General features: G+C 39.1%; 1 protein-coding gene across 1 annotated transcript in view; it reads right to left on the bottom strand.

Moving 5' to 3' along the window:
• CEP162 (centrosomal protein 162) overlaps positions 1-23533 on the bottom strand; it is a 99119-nt gene that overhangs the window by 6347 nt on the left and 69239 nt on the right. Inside the window, exons 21-26 of the mRNA XM_007467329.1 lie at positions 22364-22468; positions 18858-19070; positions 17076-17725; positions 13824-13965; positions 11600-11698; positions 5912-6046 (exon numbers count right to left, since the gene is read on the bottom strand). Of these exons, the coding sequence (XP_007467391.1) occupies positions 5912-6046; positions 11600-11698; positions 13824-13965; positions 17076-17725; positions 18858-19070; positions 22364-22468 (1344 nt within the window). The remainder of the gene's footprint in view (positions 1-5911; positions 6047-11599; positions 11699-13823; positions 13966-17075; positions 17726-18857; positions 19071-22363; positions 22469-23533) is intronic.

Genomic DNA, 23533 nt, shown 5'->3' with positions numbered 1-23533 from the left:
TATATATATATAGTGCCACTCCCTTGTGGCCTGCAGAGTTTCTGCTGAAAAATCAGCTGATAACCTTATGGGAGTTCCCTTGTATGTTATTTGTTGCTTTTCCCTTGCTGCTTTTAATATTTTTTCATTGTCTTTAATTTTTGTCAGTTTGATTAATATGTGTCTTGCTGTGTTCCTCCTTGGATTTATCCTGCATGGGACTCTACTGTACTTCCTGGACTTAAGTGTTTCCTTTCTCATGTTAGGGAAGTTTTTGGCTATAATCTCTTTGAATATTTTCTCAGGCCCTTTCTCTCTCTCCTCCTTCTGAGACCCCTATAATGCAAATGTTGGTGTGTTTAATGTTGTGCCAGAGGTCTCTGACACTGTCCTCATTTCTTTTCATTCTTCTTTCTTTATTCTGTTCCACAGCAGTGATTTCCACCATCCTGTCTTCCAGCTCACTTATTTGTTCTTCTCCCTCATTTATTCTGCTGTTGATTCCTACTAGTGTATTTTTCATTTCACTTATTGTACTGTTCATCTCTGTTTGTTCTTTAAATCTTCTAGCTCTTTGTTAAACATTTCTTGTATCTTCTCAGTCTGTGCCACCATTCTTTTTCTGAGATCTTGGATCATGTTTACTATCATTACTCTGAATTCTTTTTCAGGTAGATTGCCTATCTCCACTTCACTTAGTTGTTCTTGTGAGTTATCTTGTTCCTTTGTCTGGAACATATTTCTCTGTCATCTCATTTTGTGTAACTTTCTGTGTTTATGGTCTCCTTTCTGCAGGTTGCAGGATCGTAGTTCCTCTTGCTTTGGGTGTCTGCCCCTGGTGGGTGAGGCTGGTCCAGGGGCTTGTGCAGGCTTCCTGGTGGGAGGGACTGGTGACTGCCTACTTGTGGGTGGAGCTCAATCTTGTCCCTCTGGTGGGCAGGGCCACGTCAAGTTGTTCGTTTAGAGGTGGCTGTGAGCTCAGTATGGCCTTAGGCAGCCCATCTGCTGATGGGTGGGGCCAAGCTCCTATCTGCTGGTTTTTTTGCCCTGAGGTATTTCAGCACTGGAGCCTGCAGGCTGTGGCGTGTTGGCTAGGGCCAGGAATTGGTGCCAAAATGGCAACCCCTGGAATAGTTCATGCTGATCAGTGTTCCTGGGGCCTCTGCCACCAGTGTCCTTGCCCCTCAATGAGCCACAGCCAACCCCCGCCTCCCCAGGAGAACCCTACAAGACCCACAGGTAGGTCTAGCCCAGGATTCTATGGAGTTACTGCTTTGTGCTGGGAAAACTTGTGTGCACCCTCCAAGAGTGGAGTCTGTTTCCCCCAGTCCTGTGGAGCTCCCGCAGTCACGTCCCACTGGCCTTCAAAGCCAAATGCTCTGGGGGTTCCTCCTCCCAATGCCAGACCCTCAGGCTTGGGAGACTGACGTGGGGCTCAGAACTCTCACTCCTGTGGGAGAACCTCTGTGATAATAATTATCTTCCAGTTTGTGGGTTATCCACTTGGTATGTATGGGATTTTATTATGTCATGAAAGTGCCCCTCCTCCTGTCTCGTTGTGGCTTCTTCTTTGTCTTTGAATGTAAAAACATCTTTATGATAAGTTCCAGTCTTTTTTGCTGATGGTTGTTCAGCAGTTAGTTATGATTTTGGTGTTTTCATGAGAGGAAGTGAGCTCAAGTCCTTCTACTCTGCCATCTTGTCCAGAATTGAGGGGCTGTCTTTAGTTTGGATGCTTGCTGCCTCTTTCCTCAGTGCACGCTGGCCATTATCCCCTTGATATGGGGTGCACATGCACGGCCCCTTGCGTGCTTCTTGGACAGTGGGGGCAGCCCTTGGTGCCTGCTCAGGGGTCTCCTAGGGGTGGCTGCAGCCCGTGCACTCCCAGGACAGGGGGCAGTGCTTGGTGCCTGCTTGCGGGTCTCTATTTTTTTGTTTGTTTTTGAGAATTGTTGCATCTATATTCATCAGGGAAATTGGTCTATTGTTTTATTTTCTTGTAGTGTCCTTAGCTGGCTTTGTTATCAGGGTAATGCTGGCCTGTAAAATAAGTTTGAGAGTATTCGTTCCTCTTCTACTTTTTGGAAGTTTGAGAAGGACTGACATTAATTCTTTAAAAATTTGATAGAATTTACCAGTGAAGCCATCTGTTCCTGGAATTTTCTTTGTTGGGAGACTTTTGATTACTGATACCATCTCCTTACTAGCATGCTCTTTTCAGGATTTTCTATTTCTTAATGATTCAGTCTTAATAGATCGTACGTTTCTAGCAATTTATCAATTTCCTCTAAGTTGTTCAGTTTGTCGGCATTTCTTTTTTTTTTTGTGGCACGTGGGCCTCTCACTGTTGTGGCCTCTCCCACTGCGGAGCACAGGCTCCGGACACGCAGGCTCAGCTGCCACAGCTCACGGGCCCAGCCACTCCGCGGCATGTGGGATCTTCCCGGACCGGGGCACGGACCCGTGTCCCCTGCATTGGCAGGCAGACTCTCAACCACTGCACCACCAGGGAGGCCCGGCATTTAGTTTTTATAGTAGTCTCCTATGATCTGTTGTACTTCCGTGGTATTATTTGTAATCTCCCCTCTTTCATTTATAATTTTGAGTTCTCTCCCTTTTTCTTTCCTCAGTCTAGGTAATGGTTTGTCAATTTTGTTTATCTTTTAAAACAACCAACTCTTTGTTCTGTTAATCTTTTCTATTCTTCATTTCTGCTCTAATCTTTACTTCCTTCCTTCTTTTAACTTTGGGCTTAGTTTGTTCTTTTTCTAGTCCCTTGAGGTATAAAGTTAGGTTTTAAAATTTGATACCTTTTTTCTTGAAACATGCATTTATTTCTATAACCTTCCCTCTTAGAAATGCTTTTGCTGCACTGCATTAGTTCTGGTATGTTGTGTTTCACGTTTCATTTATCTCAAGATACTTTTTTTTTTTCTTTCAATTTCTTCTCTGGTCCATTATTTATTTAGGAGTGTGTTGTTTAGTTTCTATGTATATGTCACATTTCCAGTTTTCCTCCTGTTGATATTTAGTTTCATATCATTTAGGTCAGAAAAGATACTTGCTATGATTTCAGTCTTCTTAAGTTTACCAATAATTGTTTTGTGGCCTAACACGTGATCTATCCTAGAAAGTGTTCCTTGTGTGCTTGATAAGAATGTATATCCTGCTGTTGTTGGAGGGGGGGGAGGTGTTGTATATTATCTGTTAGATCCATTTTTTCTATAGTATCACTCAAACCCTGCTGTTTCCTTACTGATTTTCTGGATGAAATATCCATTGTTGAGAGTGGGATATAAAAGTCCCCAACTATTACTGTATTGCTGTTTGTTTCTACTTTTAGTTCTGTTAGTGTTTGTTTTATATATTTAGGTGCTCTGATGTAGGATGCATAAATATTTACATGTTATATCTTACTAATGGATTGAGCCCTCTATCATTATATAATTACCTTCACTGTCTCTTTTGGTGATTTTTAGCTTAACTCTATTTTATCTGATATAGCTACAGCTACTCCTGCTTTCTTTTGGTTACCATTTGCTTGAAATATCTTTTTCCATCTCTTCATTCTCAGTCTACGTGTGTTTTTAAAGCTAAAGTGTGTCTCTTGTAGGCAGCATATTGTTCGGATCTTGTTGTTCATCCATTCAGCAATTCTACTGTTCTGAATGAAAAATTTAATCCATTTAAAGAGAATTATTGATAAGAATTTACTATTGTTATTTTGTTGTTTTCTGTCCTGTAGATCCTTGCTTCTTATATTTCCAGTCTACTTTTGTGAATTAATGATTTGTTGTGGTATGCTTTGACTCCTTTAGCATAATCTTTTGGATAACTATTATAGGATTTTTTCCTTTGTGGTTAATGTGAGGCCTACATAAAATGTGATATATTCATAACATCCTATTTTAAGTTGATAAAAACTTCAATAGCATACTAAACTTGACACTTTTACTGCTTCCCACCTCAATTTTAGGTTATTGATGTTACAATTTACATATTTTAATACTGTGTGTGCAATAACTAATGTAGTTATGGTTATTTTTAATACATTTGTTTTTTCAACTTTTATACTAGTATTGTAAGAGAATTATTCACCACCATTACAATATTACAGAATCTGACTTTGACTATATATTTAGCATTACCAGTGAGTTTTTCAACTACATTCATATATTTTTATGATATTAATTAGCATCTTTTTATTTCCATTTGATGAATTCCCTTTAGGAGTCTTGTAAGGCAGGTCTAGTGGTGATGAACTCCCTGACGATTTTTAATTTGTTTCTGAAGAAGAGCTTTGCCAGCTACAGTATTCTTGATTGACAGTCTTTTCTTTCAGTATTTTGAATGTATCAATCCATTGTCTGTCTCCTCACCTGCAAACTCTCCACTGAGAAATCTACATATCCTCTAATGGGGGTTCCCTTGATGTGACACATTGCTTTTCTGCTGCTGTTTTAAAAATTTTCTTTGTCTTTGGCTTGTTTCTTGATGTAGGCACTTATTGCAATTATCTTCCCTCTCAGGACTGATTTGCTGCATCCTATAAATTTTGGTATGCTGTTTCCATTTTCAATTGTCTCAAGATATTTTTAAATTTATCTTTTGATTTCTTCTTTAACCCGTGGGTTGTTTAGCAGCATGTGATTTAACTCCACATATTTGTGAATTTTCTAGTTTTCTCCTTGCAAATGATTCTCAGTTTCATTCCACTGTGGTGGGGGGAGATGCTTGATGATATGATTTTAATCTCCTCTTAAATTTATTAAGACTTGTTTTGTGGCCTAATATATGATCTATCCTGGAGAATTTTACACGTGTGCTTGAGAAGAACGTGTGCTCGAAAATGTATTTTGCTCCTTTTGGATACTATATATCATATATGTTATAAAGTCCATCTCGTCTAACATATTGTTTAAGTCATAAGGGTGGAGCCCTAGTTAGACTGGATTAGTGTCCTCATAAGAAGAGGCATTAGAGAGCTCTTTCTCTCTCTACTCCCCTTCTCCACCCCACAGAGCACACATGGAGAAAAAAGTTCATCTGAAAGTCAGAAAGAGCTCTCACCAGAAACTGAACCAGTTGGAAACCTTGATTGTAAACTTTTAGCCTCCAGAGCTGTGAGAAGATTTCTGTTTTTTTTTTTTTTTTTTTGCGGTATGCAGGCCTCTCACTGTTGTGGCCTCTCCCATTGCGGAGCACAGGCTCCGGACGCGCAGGCTCAGCGGCCATGGCTCACGGGCCCAGCTGCTCCGCGGCATGTGGGATCTTCCCAGACCGGGGCACGAACCCGTGTCCCCTGCATCGGCAGGCGGACTCTCAACCACTGCGCCACCAGGGAAGCCCCAAGATTTCTGTTTTTTAAGCCACTCAGTTTATGATATTTTGTTGTGGCAGTCCAAGCAGACTAATACACGGTTCAAGCAAAGCTAAATATCAAGACCAAGGCTAGTGCCTAAAAACACATCAAGCCCTTCTTCTCATTTTAATTTCTGTTAATTTATCTGTTTGTAGCTACATGTAGTAACCCCAATGTTACTGGTGCTAGGCAAATAAGATTTTAAGTGATCACATTTTAATATAAGCCTGTTTCTTACTAACATTTATTGAAATGACTTAAATATGGAACACGGTTCCCAAGAGCCCTGTTCCCAAGGTAAAATGCCTAACTTTCAGGCATCCATCAACAATAAAGAACAGAATACAAAAGTTGTTACTCTATTTCTGTAGATATAAGGCAAACCAATCTTCAGGTATTTAAGAATTAAAGTCTTATTTTCTCTTAAAAGCTATACATTTATTTTTAATAAAATCAATATACAATGGAAATACTTTAAGTAATTTGCTAGGGATGACAAAACGATAGCAAACGGGAGGTACTTAAATGTGAAGAACTGTACAAATATGTAAAAGTGATTTACTACTTCACCTGTTGAAGCTCCTGCTCTCTTTGCTCATGTCTCATTTCCATCTGCTTAATTTTCTTTTCCAGGACCATGAAATGTTTCATCTCTGGTGTATGGTTTTCTTTGGCTTCTCTCAATTCTTCCAAGAGTTTTGTAATCTAAAATTGAGATATGAAATAAATGGGAAATTATGATAACAAGGAAATAATTCATTTTTAACAGGCAGTCAAAAGAAGTAAGAACAGTCACTGCATATTCTTTGTATAAAATTTCTCTAGATAAGAGGCTTTTTGTTAACATCAAAGGTATCTGGAGTTGTTAAAATAATAGCTTTCATTCCCTTGGTCCAGAAAGTAAAGGCTCATCCTTGTTCTGAAGTGACCTCACATTCCAAAAGGTTCCAGATGATTGGACCACTTTCTCCCTCCCAGGTATGCCAGGCTGGTTGTGGTGCAGAAAATGAAGTTGGGCACTTTCTTTGATGTATTCAGCCTTGTTACAAAGTATTTGTTAATAGTGTGATTACTGTTGGGATTAAATAATACATTTAAAGCACCCAATACACAGAAAGAGTTCAATAAATATGGATCCTCTTTTGTCAACTCCCTATAATTCTATTTGTAATTATCTTCTGGTTCATATCACTTTGTCACTTATAATAATTCATTCCACATGTGAATGTATGCATATAAAACAGAGATAAGGAAGTACTGAACTCTTTCTGTGCTGGCTGTCTCTTAGGTACTGAGGATGCAGAGATGAAAGACACAGTCGCTGTCCTCATGGAGATGACAGTCTAGTGCAGTACCTCCTTTTTCATATCATGACCCAGAGAAAATGGAAAAACTTTTATGGCACCAGGGAGTGAAATGGAGGTGACATGAGGGATCTTTATATTGGACTTCATAAAAAAAATTAATTGTATTTTATTTATACCATAAAATTATGATAACTCTGCCAACTGTTAATATCAAAAGGCAAAATAATTAACAAGCAAATGAAAATGGATAAAATTAACAATTCGATTATGCTTTACATGGAAACACCCAAGTACTTAATAACACTAATACAAAAAAGAAAAAAAAACCAGAACCCATATACTCTTCTGAAGTTAGTTTAAAAAATGTGAAAATACAAGCAAATTAAATCAGAGGCAAATCTAAATATTTTAAGTGTGGGACATCCTTGATATCATTCAGTGACCAAAGAAATAAGCAGACCTTAATTAGGATGATTTGCAGAAAGGTTAGGGAGATGCCCTACATACCATGCTGTGGTGATGGGTGCTGAGCAACAAAATTTTGTATGTCAAAACTATGATTGCTAAAAATTGTAAAACAAAACAAAAAACCAAACAAACAAAACCAAAACCCCCCCAAAACAAAAAAAAATGATACTGAACTAAGAAAGTTGTCAGAGGCATTGTCATACTTGTAATGGTCAAATATCACTTCATCTTCTATAAACTTTTTAATAATTGAAAAATAACTGAGTTTGTCATTAGACAGCCTTTCCAGCCATCTTCATCTTGTGACCACAGGTAACCCATTCCAGGTCCACCAGCTGGGAAGTTCTGGTCTAGTGGAAGGCGCACTTGAGAGAATGAGAATTCTAACATGATGTGTTGCCATGGAGAGATGCCCAAGAAGCAGTGAGGTGGTAAGTAAGGGAGTCCTGAACCTGAAGGAGAGGGGCTGCAGGATTCTCAACCTGAGGCAGCTGTGGCTGAACTGACTCTTAAAGGACAGGCAGTAGTGAGTTATGGCAGTATCATGTGCTAGGTGCTAGGCTAAGTACTTAACAGATGTTGTCTCAGTTGATCTGATTTATCAAAAGTTACATTTGTTTATTGTCTGATTCCCCAAATAAAACGTAAGCTCCATGAGAGCAGGGATTTTTGTCTAACTTTGTTCTCCTCAGTATTCCTAGCACGTAGAGCCATGCACAGCTTTCAGAGGTTAAACATTCATTTGTAAAATACCTAAATTCAGAAATTTGGTTCTAGACAAAGAATAGAGATAACATCCCTTCATTTGTACCTATTTAAAAACACCTTTAAGAGTATAAATTAAGGTTGGATCTTTACTTTTAAAAAATTCTTATATTTTAGTGAATCTATCCATTGGAGGCAACTGGATACACAAGCAAAGATGTATGATCAAAAATGCTTCCTGCTACTTGAATACTATAGAAAAAAACTGGTAACAACCTGAATGTCCATTGATAGGGGATTTGTAAAAAAGTAACTGATGGGACTTCCCTGGTGGCGCAGTGGTTAAGAATCCACCTGCTAATGTAGGGGACACGGGTTTGAGCCCTGGTCTGGGAAGATCCCACATGCCACGGAGCAACTAAGCTCACGAGCCACAACTACTGAGCCTGCAATGCCTAGAACCCGTGCTCCGCAACAAGAGAAGCCACTGCAATGAGAAGCCCGCACACTGCAATGAAGAGTAGCCCCCCACCCCTCACTGGAACTAGAGAGAGCCTGCATGTGGCAACAAAGACCCAATGCAGCCAAAAATAAATAAATTAATTAATTAGTTAAAAAGAACAAAAAAGTAACTGAGAGCCTTGGACCTGGAGCCAGAGGCCCTGAGTCCTAATGCTTCCATTTCTATATTCTGCTTGGTGACCTCAGGTAAGCTATTTCATTTTACGTAGCATAAATTTCTTCATCTATAACATGGGAATAGTAGTACCTACTCTTTTGGGTTATTGTGAGAACCACATAGAACACCTCAGTGCCTAGTAAACACTTAATAAACAGTAACTATTATTATTACTACTTTGACTCCTCTATTATAAAATGTAGGTTCAAGTAAACATCTAGAGTCATACAGTGAATAAGTTGGCACTCTGGATACAGGCTAGGCAACAGCTTCACTTGGGTAGGGAACCAAACCAGGAATCCTGTCCAACTGTACTCAGCTAGAGGCATCCTTCTTCCTCCAACTTCAGAACTCAGGCAGTGGCCTTGCCCAAAAATAGACCATGAAAGCAAGCCCAAGGATGTGACCAGCAGACACATCCAGAAACCCAAACTGAGCTGACTGGTAAAGAACTGTCTCTGCCATAGCCAACCTGCAAAGTCTGGAAGAGGACACCAATTACTCGAATGCACAGATAACCAATGCAGGAATCAAGGATCAAAAAAAAATCAGGTTAAGTATGACACCATCAAAGAGAACTAAAAATCTCTAATAACTAACTTGAGCTATGCTGAAAAATTTGAAATCACTCAGTGTTCTTGTAGCTCTATAAAATTACTTTAAAAACAAGCAGTCAGGGACTTCCCTGGTGGTGCAGTGGTTAAGAATCCGCCTGCCAGTGCAGGGGACAAGGGTTCAATCCCTGGTCCGGGAAGATCCCACATGCTGCGGAGCAACTACACCCCTGCACCACAACTACTGAGCCTGTGCTCTAGAGCCCGCGTGCCATAACTACCGAAGCCCGTGCACCTAGACCCTGTGCTCCGCAACGAGAAGCCACCACAATGAGACGCCTGAGCACCACACGAAGAGTAGCCCCTGCTCGCCACAACTAGAGAAAGACCACGCGCAGCAAGGAAGACCCAATGCAGCCAAAAATAAAAATAAATAAATTAAAAGAAAAATAAAGCAGTCATAAAACAGAATTCACCACTGTTTATTATGCTTTCACCTGAGGCCATGGTGGAGTAAGCAACAGGGATTTCTTAAACAACCAGAAAAAACAGACAATATACGAAACAACTATTTTCCAAAACTGGCTAATAGCACTGCAGGGCTGTAATTCATGAGAGAAAGGAAACAAACAAGATGAGCTCTATAACTGCCTAGTCTGTTGTCCAGAGGCGGTTTCAAAGCCAGTGGAAACAATAGCCTGAACGATTCTTGGAGCTCATACAGACTGGGAACGGTTTATATTCCCACTGGCCTGAGACAGAATGCCTCATAACACACTGGGCACCAGAGAGGGAATAAATTAGCCCTGGTAAAACAGCTATGATAAATATGGTTCATATCAAAAGGCAGACTGTCATTAGCTTTATTCAAGAGATGGAGTGCTTCACTTAGTTTTCCAGTAAATAGGCTTGAAAATCATGTGTTACAGCTTTTCTATTTTCAAAATATTTAGCTATTCTCAAACTAAGAACACTGTAACTTGACCAAAATTGACCTTGCTCTTTATCTTGCAAACATGAACACATACTTCCTTTTACTGTTTTCCTAAAAATTTTACCTGAGGTCTGTGAGGTTCTGTACATTTACTGCTTATACAACAAAGTTTATGTACCTCTTAAACACTGAAAAGAATGCATGGTGCTGAACTATATAGCCTTTCAACTCCTAGAACAAGATTTTTAAAACAGATAGTTGCATAATTGTGGAGTATTTTTACATTAACCTTTCCATAATGCAATTAGTTGTATGTTTTGCTTTTATCATGTGATTTAGTAAGTCCCTGAATAACACAAAAATGATGTATATGCTTCAAACAGAATACACAGCTTATCTGGTTTTTCATACGCCCTAGAATCAAAAGAATCTCAGAGTAATAAAAATGGTGAGTTTCGTGGCTTCCCTGGTGGCGCAGTGATTGAGAGTCTGCCTGCCGATGCATGGGACACGGGTTCGTGCCCCAGTCCGGGAAGATCCCACATGCCGTGGAGCGGCTGAGCCTGTGAGCCATGGCCGCTGAGCTTTGTGCGTCCGGAGCCTGTGCTCCGCAGTGGGAGAGGCCACAACAGTGAGAGGCCCAAAACTGTTCTTAAAGTTTATTTTTGTTTGTTTGTTTTAAAAAACCTCTCCTTGTTCTGGTTCCTTTTTTATAGAGAATTTGAATCAGGAAAAAGAACTCAGTTCCTCACCCTTTGACCTAGCTGTTTTTTTCTTTTATGTCCCAAATGGGTCTTTCAGCTGCTATGTCACATCTTGTTCTGCTGCTGCCACCCCGATTCAGTCACTGGGCAGTTTGGATAGCTTGGAAATTCTGTCATTGTGCTTTACTTCTTTATGGCTTCTGCCCCCCTAGAACAACACAGGAGGAATTACTTCCACACAGGAGTTTTTCAGTCATTCAAAGACACTTTTTCTGGGCTTCCCTGGTGGCGCAGTGGTTGAGAGTCCGCCTGCCGATGCAGGGAACATGGGTTCGTGCCCCGGTCCGGGAGGATCCCACATCCCACATGCCACGGAGCAGCTGGGTCCGTGGGCCATGGCCACTGGGCCTGCGGGCCCGGAGCCTGTGCTCCGCAGTGGGAGAGGCCACAACAGTGAGAGGCCCGCGTACCGCAAAAAAAAAAAAAAAAAGTGAGTTTCTAGTAAGATCTATTTCCAATAATGGTTTTCTTCTTAGTGATCCAGCATCACTGTCATAATTTCTTTACTTATTTCTTAACCAAATTAAATAGTCTTAGAACTTAATGCAGAAATGGCCTTAACCATCCAATTTTACCTCCTAAAAACTCAAAACAGCCAAACCAAACTCGCCCCATTTCCCTACTACCCAGAAAATCTCAATGACAAATACAAACATATAAATAATCAACTAACATTTGAGCTTCATCTGGAGAAAGCTGGCTTTTATTAATATTTTCTTGATGTGATAGATATTTCTGGGTTATCTCTATTTGTACATTTAAATTTAAAGAATTATACAGAAATACGAATATGACTGAAATGGCTAAGAAAAGCTTATTTTAGCAGAATATTTTGGTTATTTCTTACCTCTTTCTGTAGGATTTCTTCTCGAACGTGAGAAACTACAAGAGACTCTTGTTTACCTTCCAGCTCATTAACTTGATTTTGGAAATGTTTTATAAGTACCTAGGAAATTATGTTAGAAGTACTGAGTTAATAAAGCTTTTCCTTGAACATTATTTGAAAAATGAAAGTGAACTAATGACTTGTTTGTATTAAAAAATAAAAAGGATCGTAATATTTTATAATTGCCAAAATCTAACATCATTGCCACAGGAATTAAGTTCATTGAATGAATTAAACTTATGGAATAAATTCATCATTTTGTTTCTTTCAAAGTTTAATATATAACACCACACACATAAATTAATAACTATGTAACTACTTGGCTTCTTTATCTCTAATTCTTTTCTTCTGAAGATCTGAAAAATACCACTTAAAATCAACTTCTATAAAGTTTAAACATTTTGAAGAAAGTGGCCAATATTATCTTTATACTTTGTAATTAAGATAGTTTTTATTAAAGAGCTATTGACTAAAATAATAAAACCTAACATCTGTGAAAAGTCTCATTTTTAGACAAAGAAACTGAAGTACATAAGTAAATACTTCCATCAAGAAGCTGCAAAAACAGGAAAAATTCATGTTTCTTTTCTCTAATGATTTACTGTTTCTACAATTGGACTATGCTGACTTCATTTAACTCTCAATTTAAAATATTACACTTAGAACTCTGGGAAAATAACATTGATACTTATGGCACTATGGCCTAATGACACTACTTTCCCCATCCCTCCCGGACCTCTCCTTATCATACAATCACTTGATATTATGTTTGCTGCCCACTGACACCCCACTCCTTTGAGGGGAAGAAAGCTAGAGAAGCTCTCTGCAACGCTGTATAATGGTTACTTCAAAAAACCACTTCAAATCTTTTTCAGTCAAGTATTAAAACAGTCAAAGTTCTTTATTTCTGAGCTATCTGAAATTAAAGTACAGACCTCATTATATCTCACCCTTAGATACACCAAATATTTCAACACGCATTTTCTTACAAATCCACAATAACATTTTTACACCTAAGAAAATTTGCAGTAATTTCATAATATCTCCTGTCTGGTCCACACTCAAACTTCCCCAACTGACGGACTTGTTTTTAATTAAAATCTTATTAAATAATTATAGGTGGGAGAGGTGATCATGAGATAATTATTTCTTAAAGTTCTTCCCCCTCAGTTTGGTATTAAAACCTACAGGGGCTTCCCTGGTGGCGCAGTGGTTGAGAGTCCGCCTGCCGATGCAGGGGACACGGGTTCGTGCCCTGGTACGGGAGGATCCCACATGCCGCGGAGCGGCTGGGTTCATGAGCCATGGCCGCTGAGCCTGCGTGTCCAGAGCCTGTGCTCCGCAATGGGAGAGGCCACAACAGTGAGAGGCCTGCGTACCAAAAAAAAAAAAAAAAAAAAAAAAAAAAAAACCTACAGAAAGATGAAGAGCACAATGAACATTCATCTATTCTTCAATTTGAATTACTGACTGCTAACATTTTGCCATATTTGCTTTCTTTTCTTTTTTTCTTGGATACACCATTTGAAAGTAAGTAGCAAATTCTATTTTAATGCTGATTTTTCAACTTGCAAAAACCACAGAAGATGGGCCACACAGCAGATATTTATAACTATTCCAAGTTGACAAACATACTATCCAAGAAGGAAGACACACTTGAGGAAATGCAGATGAGCTGTCACCGTGCCCTGTAAAAATTCTCAGAAGGCTATGCTTCATAATGGCTGTAGTTGTGTACATGTCTCTGTTCATTATTTTATCCCCAGCGCCTGAATGACCACAAAACATTATTTAATGAACAACAGGTAATGGGGAAAGAAGAATGACTTGGCAGCTGGGACTTGGGGTGGAAGGAGGTGGTTCAGCATTCAGGTTTAAGTACAAGGTCCCCATCACATTGGATGTATCCCTCAACCATCTATTACAACCTACTTACAGGAAGATATATTTGAGAAATATAGGGACAAAATTGCAAAACACTTACTTAAAGGTATAACTGTAAAGTAGAATAGTTAAACACATATATGGTAAGAGTGTTGTCTTCTATTAAAAAAAAAGAAAGTGACAATAATTTCCCATTCCTATCACCAACCTCAAGAAGTGAAGTTAAAATATTTCCAGATACTTTGTCAACAGTTTTGAAAAAAAAAATGCATTACACTCAAAGTTTATTATAGTCACCTACCTCTTGAGTTGCTATTTTACGATTTAGTTCGGCTACTTTAGAAGAAGAATTTTCGACTGCGTTTTGGCAAAGGAGTTTCTCTACTTCCCTCTCATGAGATGCTTTGAGGGATGTGATGTGTGCTGCAGTTTCTTCCTTGAACCTTTAGAGCAAATGAAAGAACACCACACATAAAAGTAGCTCTTCAACCTCTAATTCAGAGTCAGCACAAAAATAGTGTAAGAAGCCTGGAAATTAAAGAAGCAAAGGGAGAGAAGGCACCAATATCTACTGTACTGTGCTTGGTGCTTTATACATTACTGCCTATGAGTTCTTACAACCACTCTATGAGCTTGCTCTTATTTACTCAATTTTATAAATGCAAACTTGAGTGTAGCAAAGAGTGATGTATCTAAGGTCCCAGATCAGTAAGTTGCAGAGCTGGAGTTTGAGCCCAGCAGAGATGGACACCCCCCAGCCTGGGGAACTTTCTGAGAGAAACAAAGGATCTAAATGTTCTGTTTGGATTTAAGGCAAAGAGCTTGTCATTTTATCTTTTAAGATAAACTCAGATTTCTTGCCCCAATTATTTAGACTCTCCAATGCTTTGTTTCTAGGCAACACTCACCAGTTTTTGGTCCATGCATATGACTCCAGGGCTGGCTGCTGGTTGCAAGAATAAAATGATCTTTACGGTAATTCTTAGGACATAGGGTAGTCTGAACCTGAGACTACTTGAACTTGAGACTACTCGTTTGTCTCTATGACAAAATTTATGCATTCAGTGGCAGTTCAGTAAATGGTAAAGTTATACTAAAAAGCTGATACATTTCTTATAAACATTTCCCCTTACTGGAAAAATTATTAAAAAATGACAATTTTACTGAAAGCAGGTATTTAGTAAATCACTGTTGATACTTATTAATATGGCAATCCCCAAACTACAAACATATCAGTTGCTTACTTGACTACATTTCTTCATGGAAACAGTGTGGTTAGGACCCTCGGAAAAGCATAAAAATCTAAAGCACCCATGATATAACTGAACTATAGTAAAAAGCAGCCTAAATCTGGGCCTAGGAAACACTTTTCACTTCTCAGGCCCAGAGCTGTCTGACAAACAGATTAACAATACTAAAAAATTATAAATTATGTATAGGAAAATTTATAGGAGAACCTGAATTTTAAATTATTTCTAGGAAAGAATATGATTCTTTCCAAACAGCTTCATTACTACTATCATATTCAGGACTAAAGAAACAAGGTTTCAATTTGGAAGCAGTATGACTGCCATGATGACTCAATTACATGTGGCTGCTAATCAGTCAATAAGCATTTGTTAGGTGCTTCCTATCCTCATTCTCTGGTAGAAGCCCTGCACTCTCCCAGGTTCTACCTCTTCCTTCACTCAGGCACTCGTTACGTATTCTGATGCTTCTAACTCTGGGTTCCTTAAGTCAGTCAAATGTACTGAAATCCTAATCTCTGAAGGGCATGACGTTACATATTCTCAATATATGTTATATAACTTCACAATTAATATGTTGCTTCACAAACATTAAACTACACATGTTCTGTATGCCCCAAACCTTATCTTAAACTTCATAATCAAACCTATTATTGCCTACAGGTTGCAAAAGAAGTATAATCATACATCAGTTCTCAAGGAGCTATTAGGTGGTGTATAATTAGTGCTTCTTGGTACATAAGTTATACAGGAGTTGAAGATGGGAGCAAGAAATTTCTAAGAAGTTCTAGGTAATATTTTTCCTAGAAAATGAAACATGAGTGAGCAAAAGGCAGGAAAGAAATTTGGCAAGTAACACTACTCTGATGGCGCAGGATCAGAATGGTGATGGGACTTGGGATCAGGTAGAGAAATTCAGTCTTGATACTTTAGGAAGTTGGGAGTCACTGGAGAACAGAGTGACTCAGATACAGGAGTACTTAAAGAATATTAACGGTTTTTAAGCTAGATGACTAGGGGAGACGGAAACTGAAATCAGGGAGAATGGGGTAGGAAAACTGTCTAGTAAACCAAGTAGACCACACTATAAGAAGGAAGAAAGCAAAATGAATACTTATAAGGAAGCACCCCATAGACTGTCAACCCAAGGAATAAAGGTGGTAAAGCTGGGCCTGGCAACTGAAAATATGGTCATAGACAGAGATGGGGAAGTTGGGAGGTGGAGCCAGTTTATGGTTAAAAGAAGAGAAAATCTGTGATACTACTGATTCCAAGAGGAATAATCCAACACATTTTTAGATTTAACATCTGAGCTCAGGGAAGAGAACAAGCCTTGAAAAGTAAATCTAGGAGTCGTGGTTCATAAAAGCCATAGAGAACAGGTGAGTTTAGCAAGGGAGAAAAAGCAGAGAACAGAGAGAAAGCCAAAACCTGAACTTTGGTAGAAAGTCAGATTTTTGAGGAGGGAGAAGGAAAAGGAGTCAGGAGTCTGTCAAAAGGAGCAGAAAAGGAGCTTTAGTCAGAGTGCCAAGTCATGGACGTTAAGGAGGAAACCCTTTCAGAAAAGGCAGTGTAGTCAACAATGTCACAGAAAATGAGGATGGAGAAAACTCCACTGACTGAGAAAGGCTATTGAGAGACCAGGTTCAAAAGAGTGTGAGGATGAGAGCCACGCTTAGAGGAAGTCAGGGGGAAATAAAAGGAGAGGCTACTTGTGGAAAACTAGTACTGAAAGGCAGAGGACCAGAACTTGGTTTGATCGGGTGAAAAAGATCTGAGCATGCATGAAGGCTCAGAGGAAAGACACAGGAGATGGTACTTGGAGATTCTGAGAAGGAAAGGGATGAGTACAGAAGTTCTTCAAGGCATGAAGAGATGTAATCACAAGACTAATTTGAAGAGTTATTTTGGAAGAGGACCTTTTCCTCTTAGAATGTCAACTAGTTTCACTAAGAGCTGTTTTCTGATAGCTATCTGCCTACAGCAACCATAAATGATGGTATTCATTTGCAGGAAGGCCCAGTGGGTCAGCTTATCAACACCATTTGGATACGTGCAGAAAGGTAAGACTGCTCGGCCCAAGAACAGGGTTGACATGAAGATTCAAGTTCATTAGAATCTGAGCTTCCAATAGGTAGAAGATCCAACTCTGAAACAGATCTGTGCTTAGCAATGTAATACAGGTTCTTAAAATTTGGTAATGAATTTAGTTCAGGGTCAAGCTAATTACCCAGGGGAAATATATCTATGATTTTTAAATTTTTATCTTTTTATGTCTCCGTATACTGACGAAGTCACGTTTTTACCTTTTCATGGAGTTTTCAAATTGGTTCACTGCTACTTCAGATTTCATCTTCAGCTCATTCCTCTCCACAGTTAATCTCTCCAGTTCATTTTTCAATCTGCAGTTTTCTTGTACAACCTCTGAAATATCGGAATCAGTAAAAGTATGTGGTTGGTAAAGCTTGCCCTCCAGGGTTCCAGAGGAGTTAGCATTTCTTTTACCCGGGTGCAGAACATGTTTCTTCACCCTTTTGGCAGTCATTTCCTCCCTAGCCTTAGAGTGCTGATTAGAGAGCATCTTTCTCCTCTCCTTCTGAAGCCTCTCCACAGTTTTTGAAAGGTCCTGTATCTCTCTCCCCTTTGCGGCTAGCTCCTCGTTGAGTCTGACCAGTTTAGCTTTAGAATGAGCCTGTTCCACCTGGAATTCTATAGACTGGAAATCTTGATCATCCTTATCATCTTTCTTGAGCTCCCGTTCAGCATTCTGATGTTTAAGAACATCTATTTCTGCTTCAAGATTTCCTACAGTGATTTGATGGGCTTCCTTAACATCATCCAGTTCCTTCTCTAGTGCTTTAACTCTGGAGGAGCTGTCATGTTGGTTCTGGGAAGCCTCCTTCAACTTGCAGGCAAGTTGCTGTTCCTGCTCATCCAGTCTCTGCTCATACTGAATCTGCAGAAAAGAATCCATGTAACGACAAAACACTGCTAAACATTTCATTAGTTACCGAAGCCCTGCACTCTCCCAGGTCCTGCCTTTTCCTTCACTCAGGGACTCACCATATATTCTGATGCCTCCAAGCCCATGTTCCTTGAGTCAGTCAAATGTGTTGAAGTCCTATCTTTGAAGGGCATACCATTATATATTCTCAATATATGTTATGTAATTTCCTAATTATATGTTGCTTCATAACATTACAAGTTTTTATACACCAAAACTTACTTTAACCTCACAAGCAAACCTATTATTGTGTACCCTTCTCTATGCAAACTGACACACTATACTCCCTGAGGATAAATAGGGAAAGCAGTTGGGGTTACTGATATCTGTAAGAAATAGCACATTTTCAACCTTCTAACATCAATTTAGAAATCTCATAGGAGTAATAAGTCAGCTTAGAATTTGCATATTGGAGCTTTATTATTATTATTAACAAAATAACCTAATAGTCTACTCTGTGGAGGGAGGCATGAAAGAGCTTTGTTCATTCAATCACTGAATGTATTTATTGTGCTACAACTGATGCCAGGCACTGTGCCAGATCCTAGAGATAAACTCAGTTCCTGCCTTCAAACAGTTCACAGCCCAGTGAGTTGAGTGACATGGCAAATTTCAATGTCCTATGATAACTGCGATAATGGGCCTATGAAAACGGCACAGAGGGGCACCTGGGTGTGTCTGGAGGCCTGAGGGAAGGAAGAAGGGAAGATGGCATAGAGGGAGCACATTCAAGTTCAGCTTTGAGGGATGTGTGTAAATTTGGGGATAAGTGGAAGCAGGGGTATTCTGGAAGTAGGAAGAGCACATGCAAAGGCAACTGAAATGCTTGGTGTGCACTGGGAATCAGAAATGAAAGGAGGAAGTGGCTGGAAGTGAGCAGGGGCAGGAGAGGGGGGGTGGGATAGGGACTGGAAAAAGGAAAAAGTTAGGTACGTTTAGATAGATTAAAAGCGGCGTGGGGTGGAATTCATTCCTCTATTTGGTCTCTGCCCTTCAAAGACATTCTCTTCGGTCTCATTCTAAGAAGCCCCCAGCCCCCACGGTACACCTCTGAGCCCCATCTCCATGGCTACCCAGCACTTACCTTCATTTTCTGAAACTGCTGTTCCATGGTCCGAAGGCTTTTCTTTGCTTCTTCATCTTTGCCCTCCAGATCAGCTTCTAGTTTTTTTATCCTTTTTTCCATAAACTCCACTGTATTTCTATCCACTGTATCACCAGCTGCTGATGCAGCCAGTATTAAAGCAGGCAAAGAATTGGGATATCGTCTCTTTAGAATTCCTTCCATTTCCTTAACCTATTAAAATATTTTTGTATGCATGTTAAGGTCACAAATATATTAAAATTAAGCAGCTTAATGTAAAAATTTAGATTATGCTCTATCCGTCATGTCTAGGTTTCAAAGAGATGTTCATATCACATCTCAAGACTTAATCAAATGCACAGCAGCACAAATTAATTGCAAATTTTATATCCTGATTAAAACATACTATAGTGTAATGTCTAATCTAATACTGGTTAATTTACAGAAATCCTCTTATGTTTATTTGAAATAGATCTTGGGTCTTCCTATTATACTAGTAACAACCAATCTTTGTGAGGACAAAGCTCTTTCCCCCTCCCTTTTTTCTACAGACACCCCTCAGATAAGTGTTTATACTGTCTACTGATTGAAAAATTACTTACCTGCACATGAATGTGCAAAGTTTTTGTAATAAACATACAGCTTCCTAAGCCCCTGCCCCTGCCTGCAACCATCTCCCCCCTACCCCAGTCCTCCTCCAAATAAAGTTTAATCTACTTTAAAATGACTTCTTTCAATCAGGAAGCAAAGAGGATTAGATGACATTTAATGAAGTCCTCATAAAAACAACTTTTCATTTACTCTATTAAAACAATAACATACTACACAGTCTTTCTGTAAGGAAAAACTGCACCTGGGCCCACAGAAATTAGAGCTTGATATTATATACACATACGTGTGTATACCTGCTTTTGTTTAAGGTATTATGTTAAGATACCTTTGAAAAACATAGAGTAAGAGACTACAACTTCGTTGAACAGTCTTCTAATCCCCGAGTATGCAATAAAATAAATAAAATAGCACCTAAGAGGTGGTCTAGTGCAGAGGTTAGAGCGTGTCTGGAGTTAAGACTGTGTTAGCAGCGTGTCAACTCCTCAATCTATATATCTCTTTTGCTTCATCGGTAAAATGGGGAGGTAACAATACTGATTTCATGGTGTTCATATATTTAAGTGAGGATCAGATGACATTTATCTTGGTGAAGTGCTTAGCCGAGTGTCCAGCATGTGGTGAGGGCCTGATAATGGTTTTTATTACATATGATCTGGTCCCCAAAACTACCTTTCCTAAGGCAAGATGGGTTGCTCAAAATCCTGTTTATAGACTGAATATTGTTCCTAGTAGGTACTTAAGGGTCACATTGTTTGCAAAGTTAACAGCAAATATTTCCATTCCTGAAGACTGCTTGCACATTCATAGATATACCATAAAGTGGAATACATCCAGGTACAAAAATGGATCATTTCATCTGTAAAATTTTTTATTTTGCTTCCCCTGGTATTAAAAATCTAGATTAGATGTAAGCATATAAAGATATATATATATATATATATATATATATATATATATATATATATACACACATATATATATATACATACACACACACACACACACAGAGAGACACCATGTATATTAAAAAGAGACTAGATTTTTTTAAATGAATTTGTTTTAACATATTTACAATTAACATATTAATTTAAAATGCTAAACAATATTTTCAATCTGACTTTGATATTTTGCAAAGTATACTACATTTTTGGCAGAAAATTAATTTTATTTCTATCTTCTTTCATTTTGGTTTTTAATTTATTCTTTCGTCTCTGATACCAGTGTGGCTCTTGTTGTTGTTTTTTAAATCTCACTGGAAATTAAACTATGGAATATTCCATTAAATAAAAGCATGAATGAACACACATAATCGGAAATTTTCACTATAACATGCATATAAATTAGCCTCACTTTTACTTGTGTGCTATTTAGAAAAAAAGATGTTTTATTCTACAATTAATCTATTTCAGGATATGGCTCAAACTGATTCTGAATATATTGTGATGTACCTTGATTATAAAATATGTATTAAGATTTAAAATCATTAGGATAGAAATGTTCTGTTCAAGGGAACAGAACAAGATCTGAAATGTATGTGAGCAAACTACGCAAAATATTAACAATATTTTAGAAAGATATAATCTAAGACGGTAAACCAATAAATTTTTAATGAAAGTGTTAGTAAAAGAGGGAGGTTACTTTGATAAAACGTTATATTTCTGATCCATATGGTTCACCGTTTTGAAGAAATTTCAAAATCTCTTTACTCTCATACGTTCACGTCTACATTATTCTCCTAAAATAAAATCATCTAGTGGAGAAGTGGTTCCTTTGTTCTTTCCTCTCTCACAATTCTGGAAAGCTTCTTCTACATAGGCTAATCTTAGTCTTAGGCACTGGAAAAAAAAAAAAAAAAAAAGCCAAGCAACCTAGACTATAGTTATTTCAGAATATTTCTCGCTCTTCAAACCACTTCAGTCCTGTTCCTTTCCTGGCCACTAAACCAAACTACCAAATCAATACCTTTTAATATAACAGGTCCTGTAAAGTAACAAAGTTAATTTTTTGCTTAGTTTTCCTTCTTCTCATAAAACTGGGATGATATGCAGCCCAGTGATGACCTCACAGTTTCAGGTTTGTGATGGAATAATATCTGTACATCTAAGGGTCATGACTACAGGATCATGTTCTCTTACGAACAGGACTGGAACTTCTAATTTGTTTTAATATTTAGTTATGAATACAAATACTACGTTATAGAAGGCTTTAAAAACATAAGGTGCAATTAATATTCCAGCCTACAAAACAACTATTTCAATGAAAAAAAACCTTTATCCTAGTAAGTGTTACTATATGGGTTTTGAAAAAAGTCTTCCAGCCACAATGACCATGAAATGAGTATTTCTAAGCCTAACCAGTGAGCCAGAGCTCAAAATTATGGCCAGCTCTCTGGGAGGGGATGTTCTGTTTCCAGGGTGTTCTGCTGGACTTCCCTAGTGCTACTAACATGTTCCCAACTGGAGGGTCTCCTTCTGTGCCCTCCTCTCTCACCTGGTTTCAGGGATCCTAGCTGTACAGGTGATCAGGAGAAGGGATCCTAGCTCTACACCCAGAGTGGCAAAGTTCTGTTTCCTTCTTCCTGGATGTCAAATAGAGCTGGGATGCAAATAACCTTTCATCAATAGGTCTACCACCTAATGAGACACACTACTCTTAAAAATTCTTTATGCAGAAAGCCACAGAGTACATAAAATGATGTTGTTAACTGTGTTTTTATTGTTACTTTAAATACTATATTCAAAGTTTAAAGCAGAGGCAGTTCTATATTAAAATGAATGAATAAAACCAAAAATTTCCAGGTTGACTACATCTTGTAGGAACTCCTGAAACAAAAGAGAAAACAAAAATGCTCTGTATATAAAATATCTTAATGAAAATTTACCCTGAATACATACTTGTCGCTCTAGATCCTGAATTTTTTTGGCATCAGTTGCTTTTTCTTTTAAACGTATCTTCTGCTGGATGGATGGATTTCCAGATTCAGCTTTCAGTTTCTCAACCTACCAATAAGGAAAGACCATGTTAAGAAGCATATTTAAAACACAGCAGAGAAACACCAAGAGGGAAGCGTAATGGCAGTTCATTAATTCACTTCTTAGATCCCAGATAGGGCACTGAGCTGGAGGTATGGAGAGCAAACAAGACAAGCCAGGTTCCTGCTTTCATGGTGCTTATATCTTAATGGAAGGAGACAGTTGAGAAGCTAATAAACAAAATCATTAAGTAAATTAAATAACGTCAGAGAGTGACAAGTACTATGAAGAAAATAAACTCAAGGAATGAGAAGAAAGAGTCAGAGGAGGTGAGACTGGTAGCTACATTAGATTAAGAGGTCAGGAAGATCTTTCTGGGAAGTAGAAATCGGAGCTGAGACTTGAACAAGGAGTGAGACACAGGAAGAAGCTAGGTCAGAGCACACTCTAGGCCAAAGCAACAAGTGGGACGAGCTCGGCATGTTCAAGAACCAGAGGGAGGGGGTGGTGGAAAGACGGCGGAGGAGTATTCTAGGCCAAAGCAACAAGTGGGACGAGCTCGGCATGTTCAAGAACCAGAGGGAGGGGGGGGTGGAAAGACGGCGGAGGAGTATGACGCAGAGATCACCTTCCTCCCCACAAATACACCAGAAATACATCTACATGTGGAACAACTCCTACAGAACACCTACTGAAAGCTGGCAGAAGACCTCAGACCTCCCAAAAGGCAAGAAACTCCCCACGTACCTGGGTAGGGCAAAAGAAAAAAAAATTAATTAAAAACAGAGACAAAAGAATAGGGACGGCACCTGCACCAGTGGGAGGGAGCTGTGAAGGAGGAAAGGTCTCCACACACTAGGAAGCCCCTTCGCGGGCAGAGATTGCGGGAGGCGGAGCGGGGAGCTTCAGAGCCGCGGAGGAAAGCACAGCAACGGGGGTGCGGAGGGCAAAGCGGAGAGATTCCCGCACAGAGGATCGGTGCCGACCGGCACTCACCAGCCCGAGAGGCTTGTGTGCTCACCCGCTGGGGCGGGCGGGGCTGCGAGCTGAGGCTCGGGTTTCGGTTGGAGCGGAGCTCAGGGAGAGGACTGG

This window comes from Lipotes vexillifer, unplaced genomic scaffold, assembly GCF_000442215.2.
Source record: "Lipotes vexillifer unplaced genomic scaffold, Lipotes_vexillifer_v1.1 scaffold554, whole genome shotgun sequence".
NCBI classification, from domain to species: domain Eukaryota; kingdom Metazoa; phylum Chordata; class Mammalia; order Artiodactyla; family Lipotidae; genus Lipotes; species Lipotes vexillifer.
Note: the sequence above shows the minus strand (reverse complement) of the source record. Positions and strands in the feature narration are given on the sequence as shown.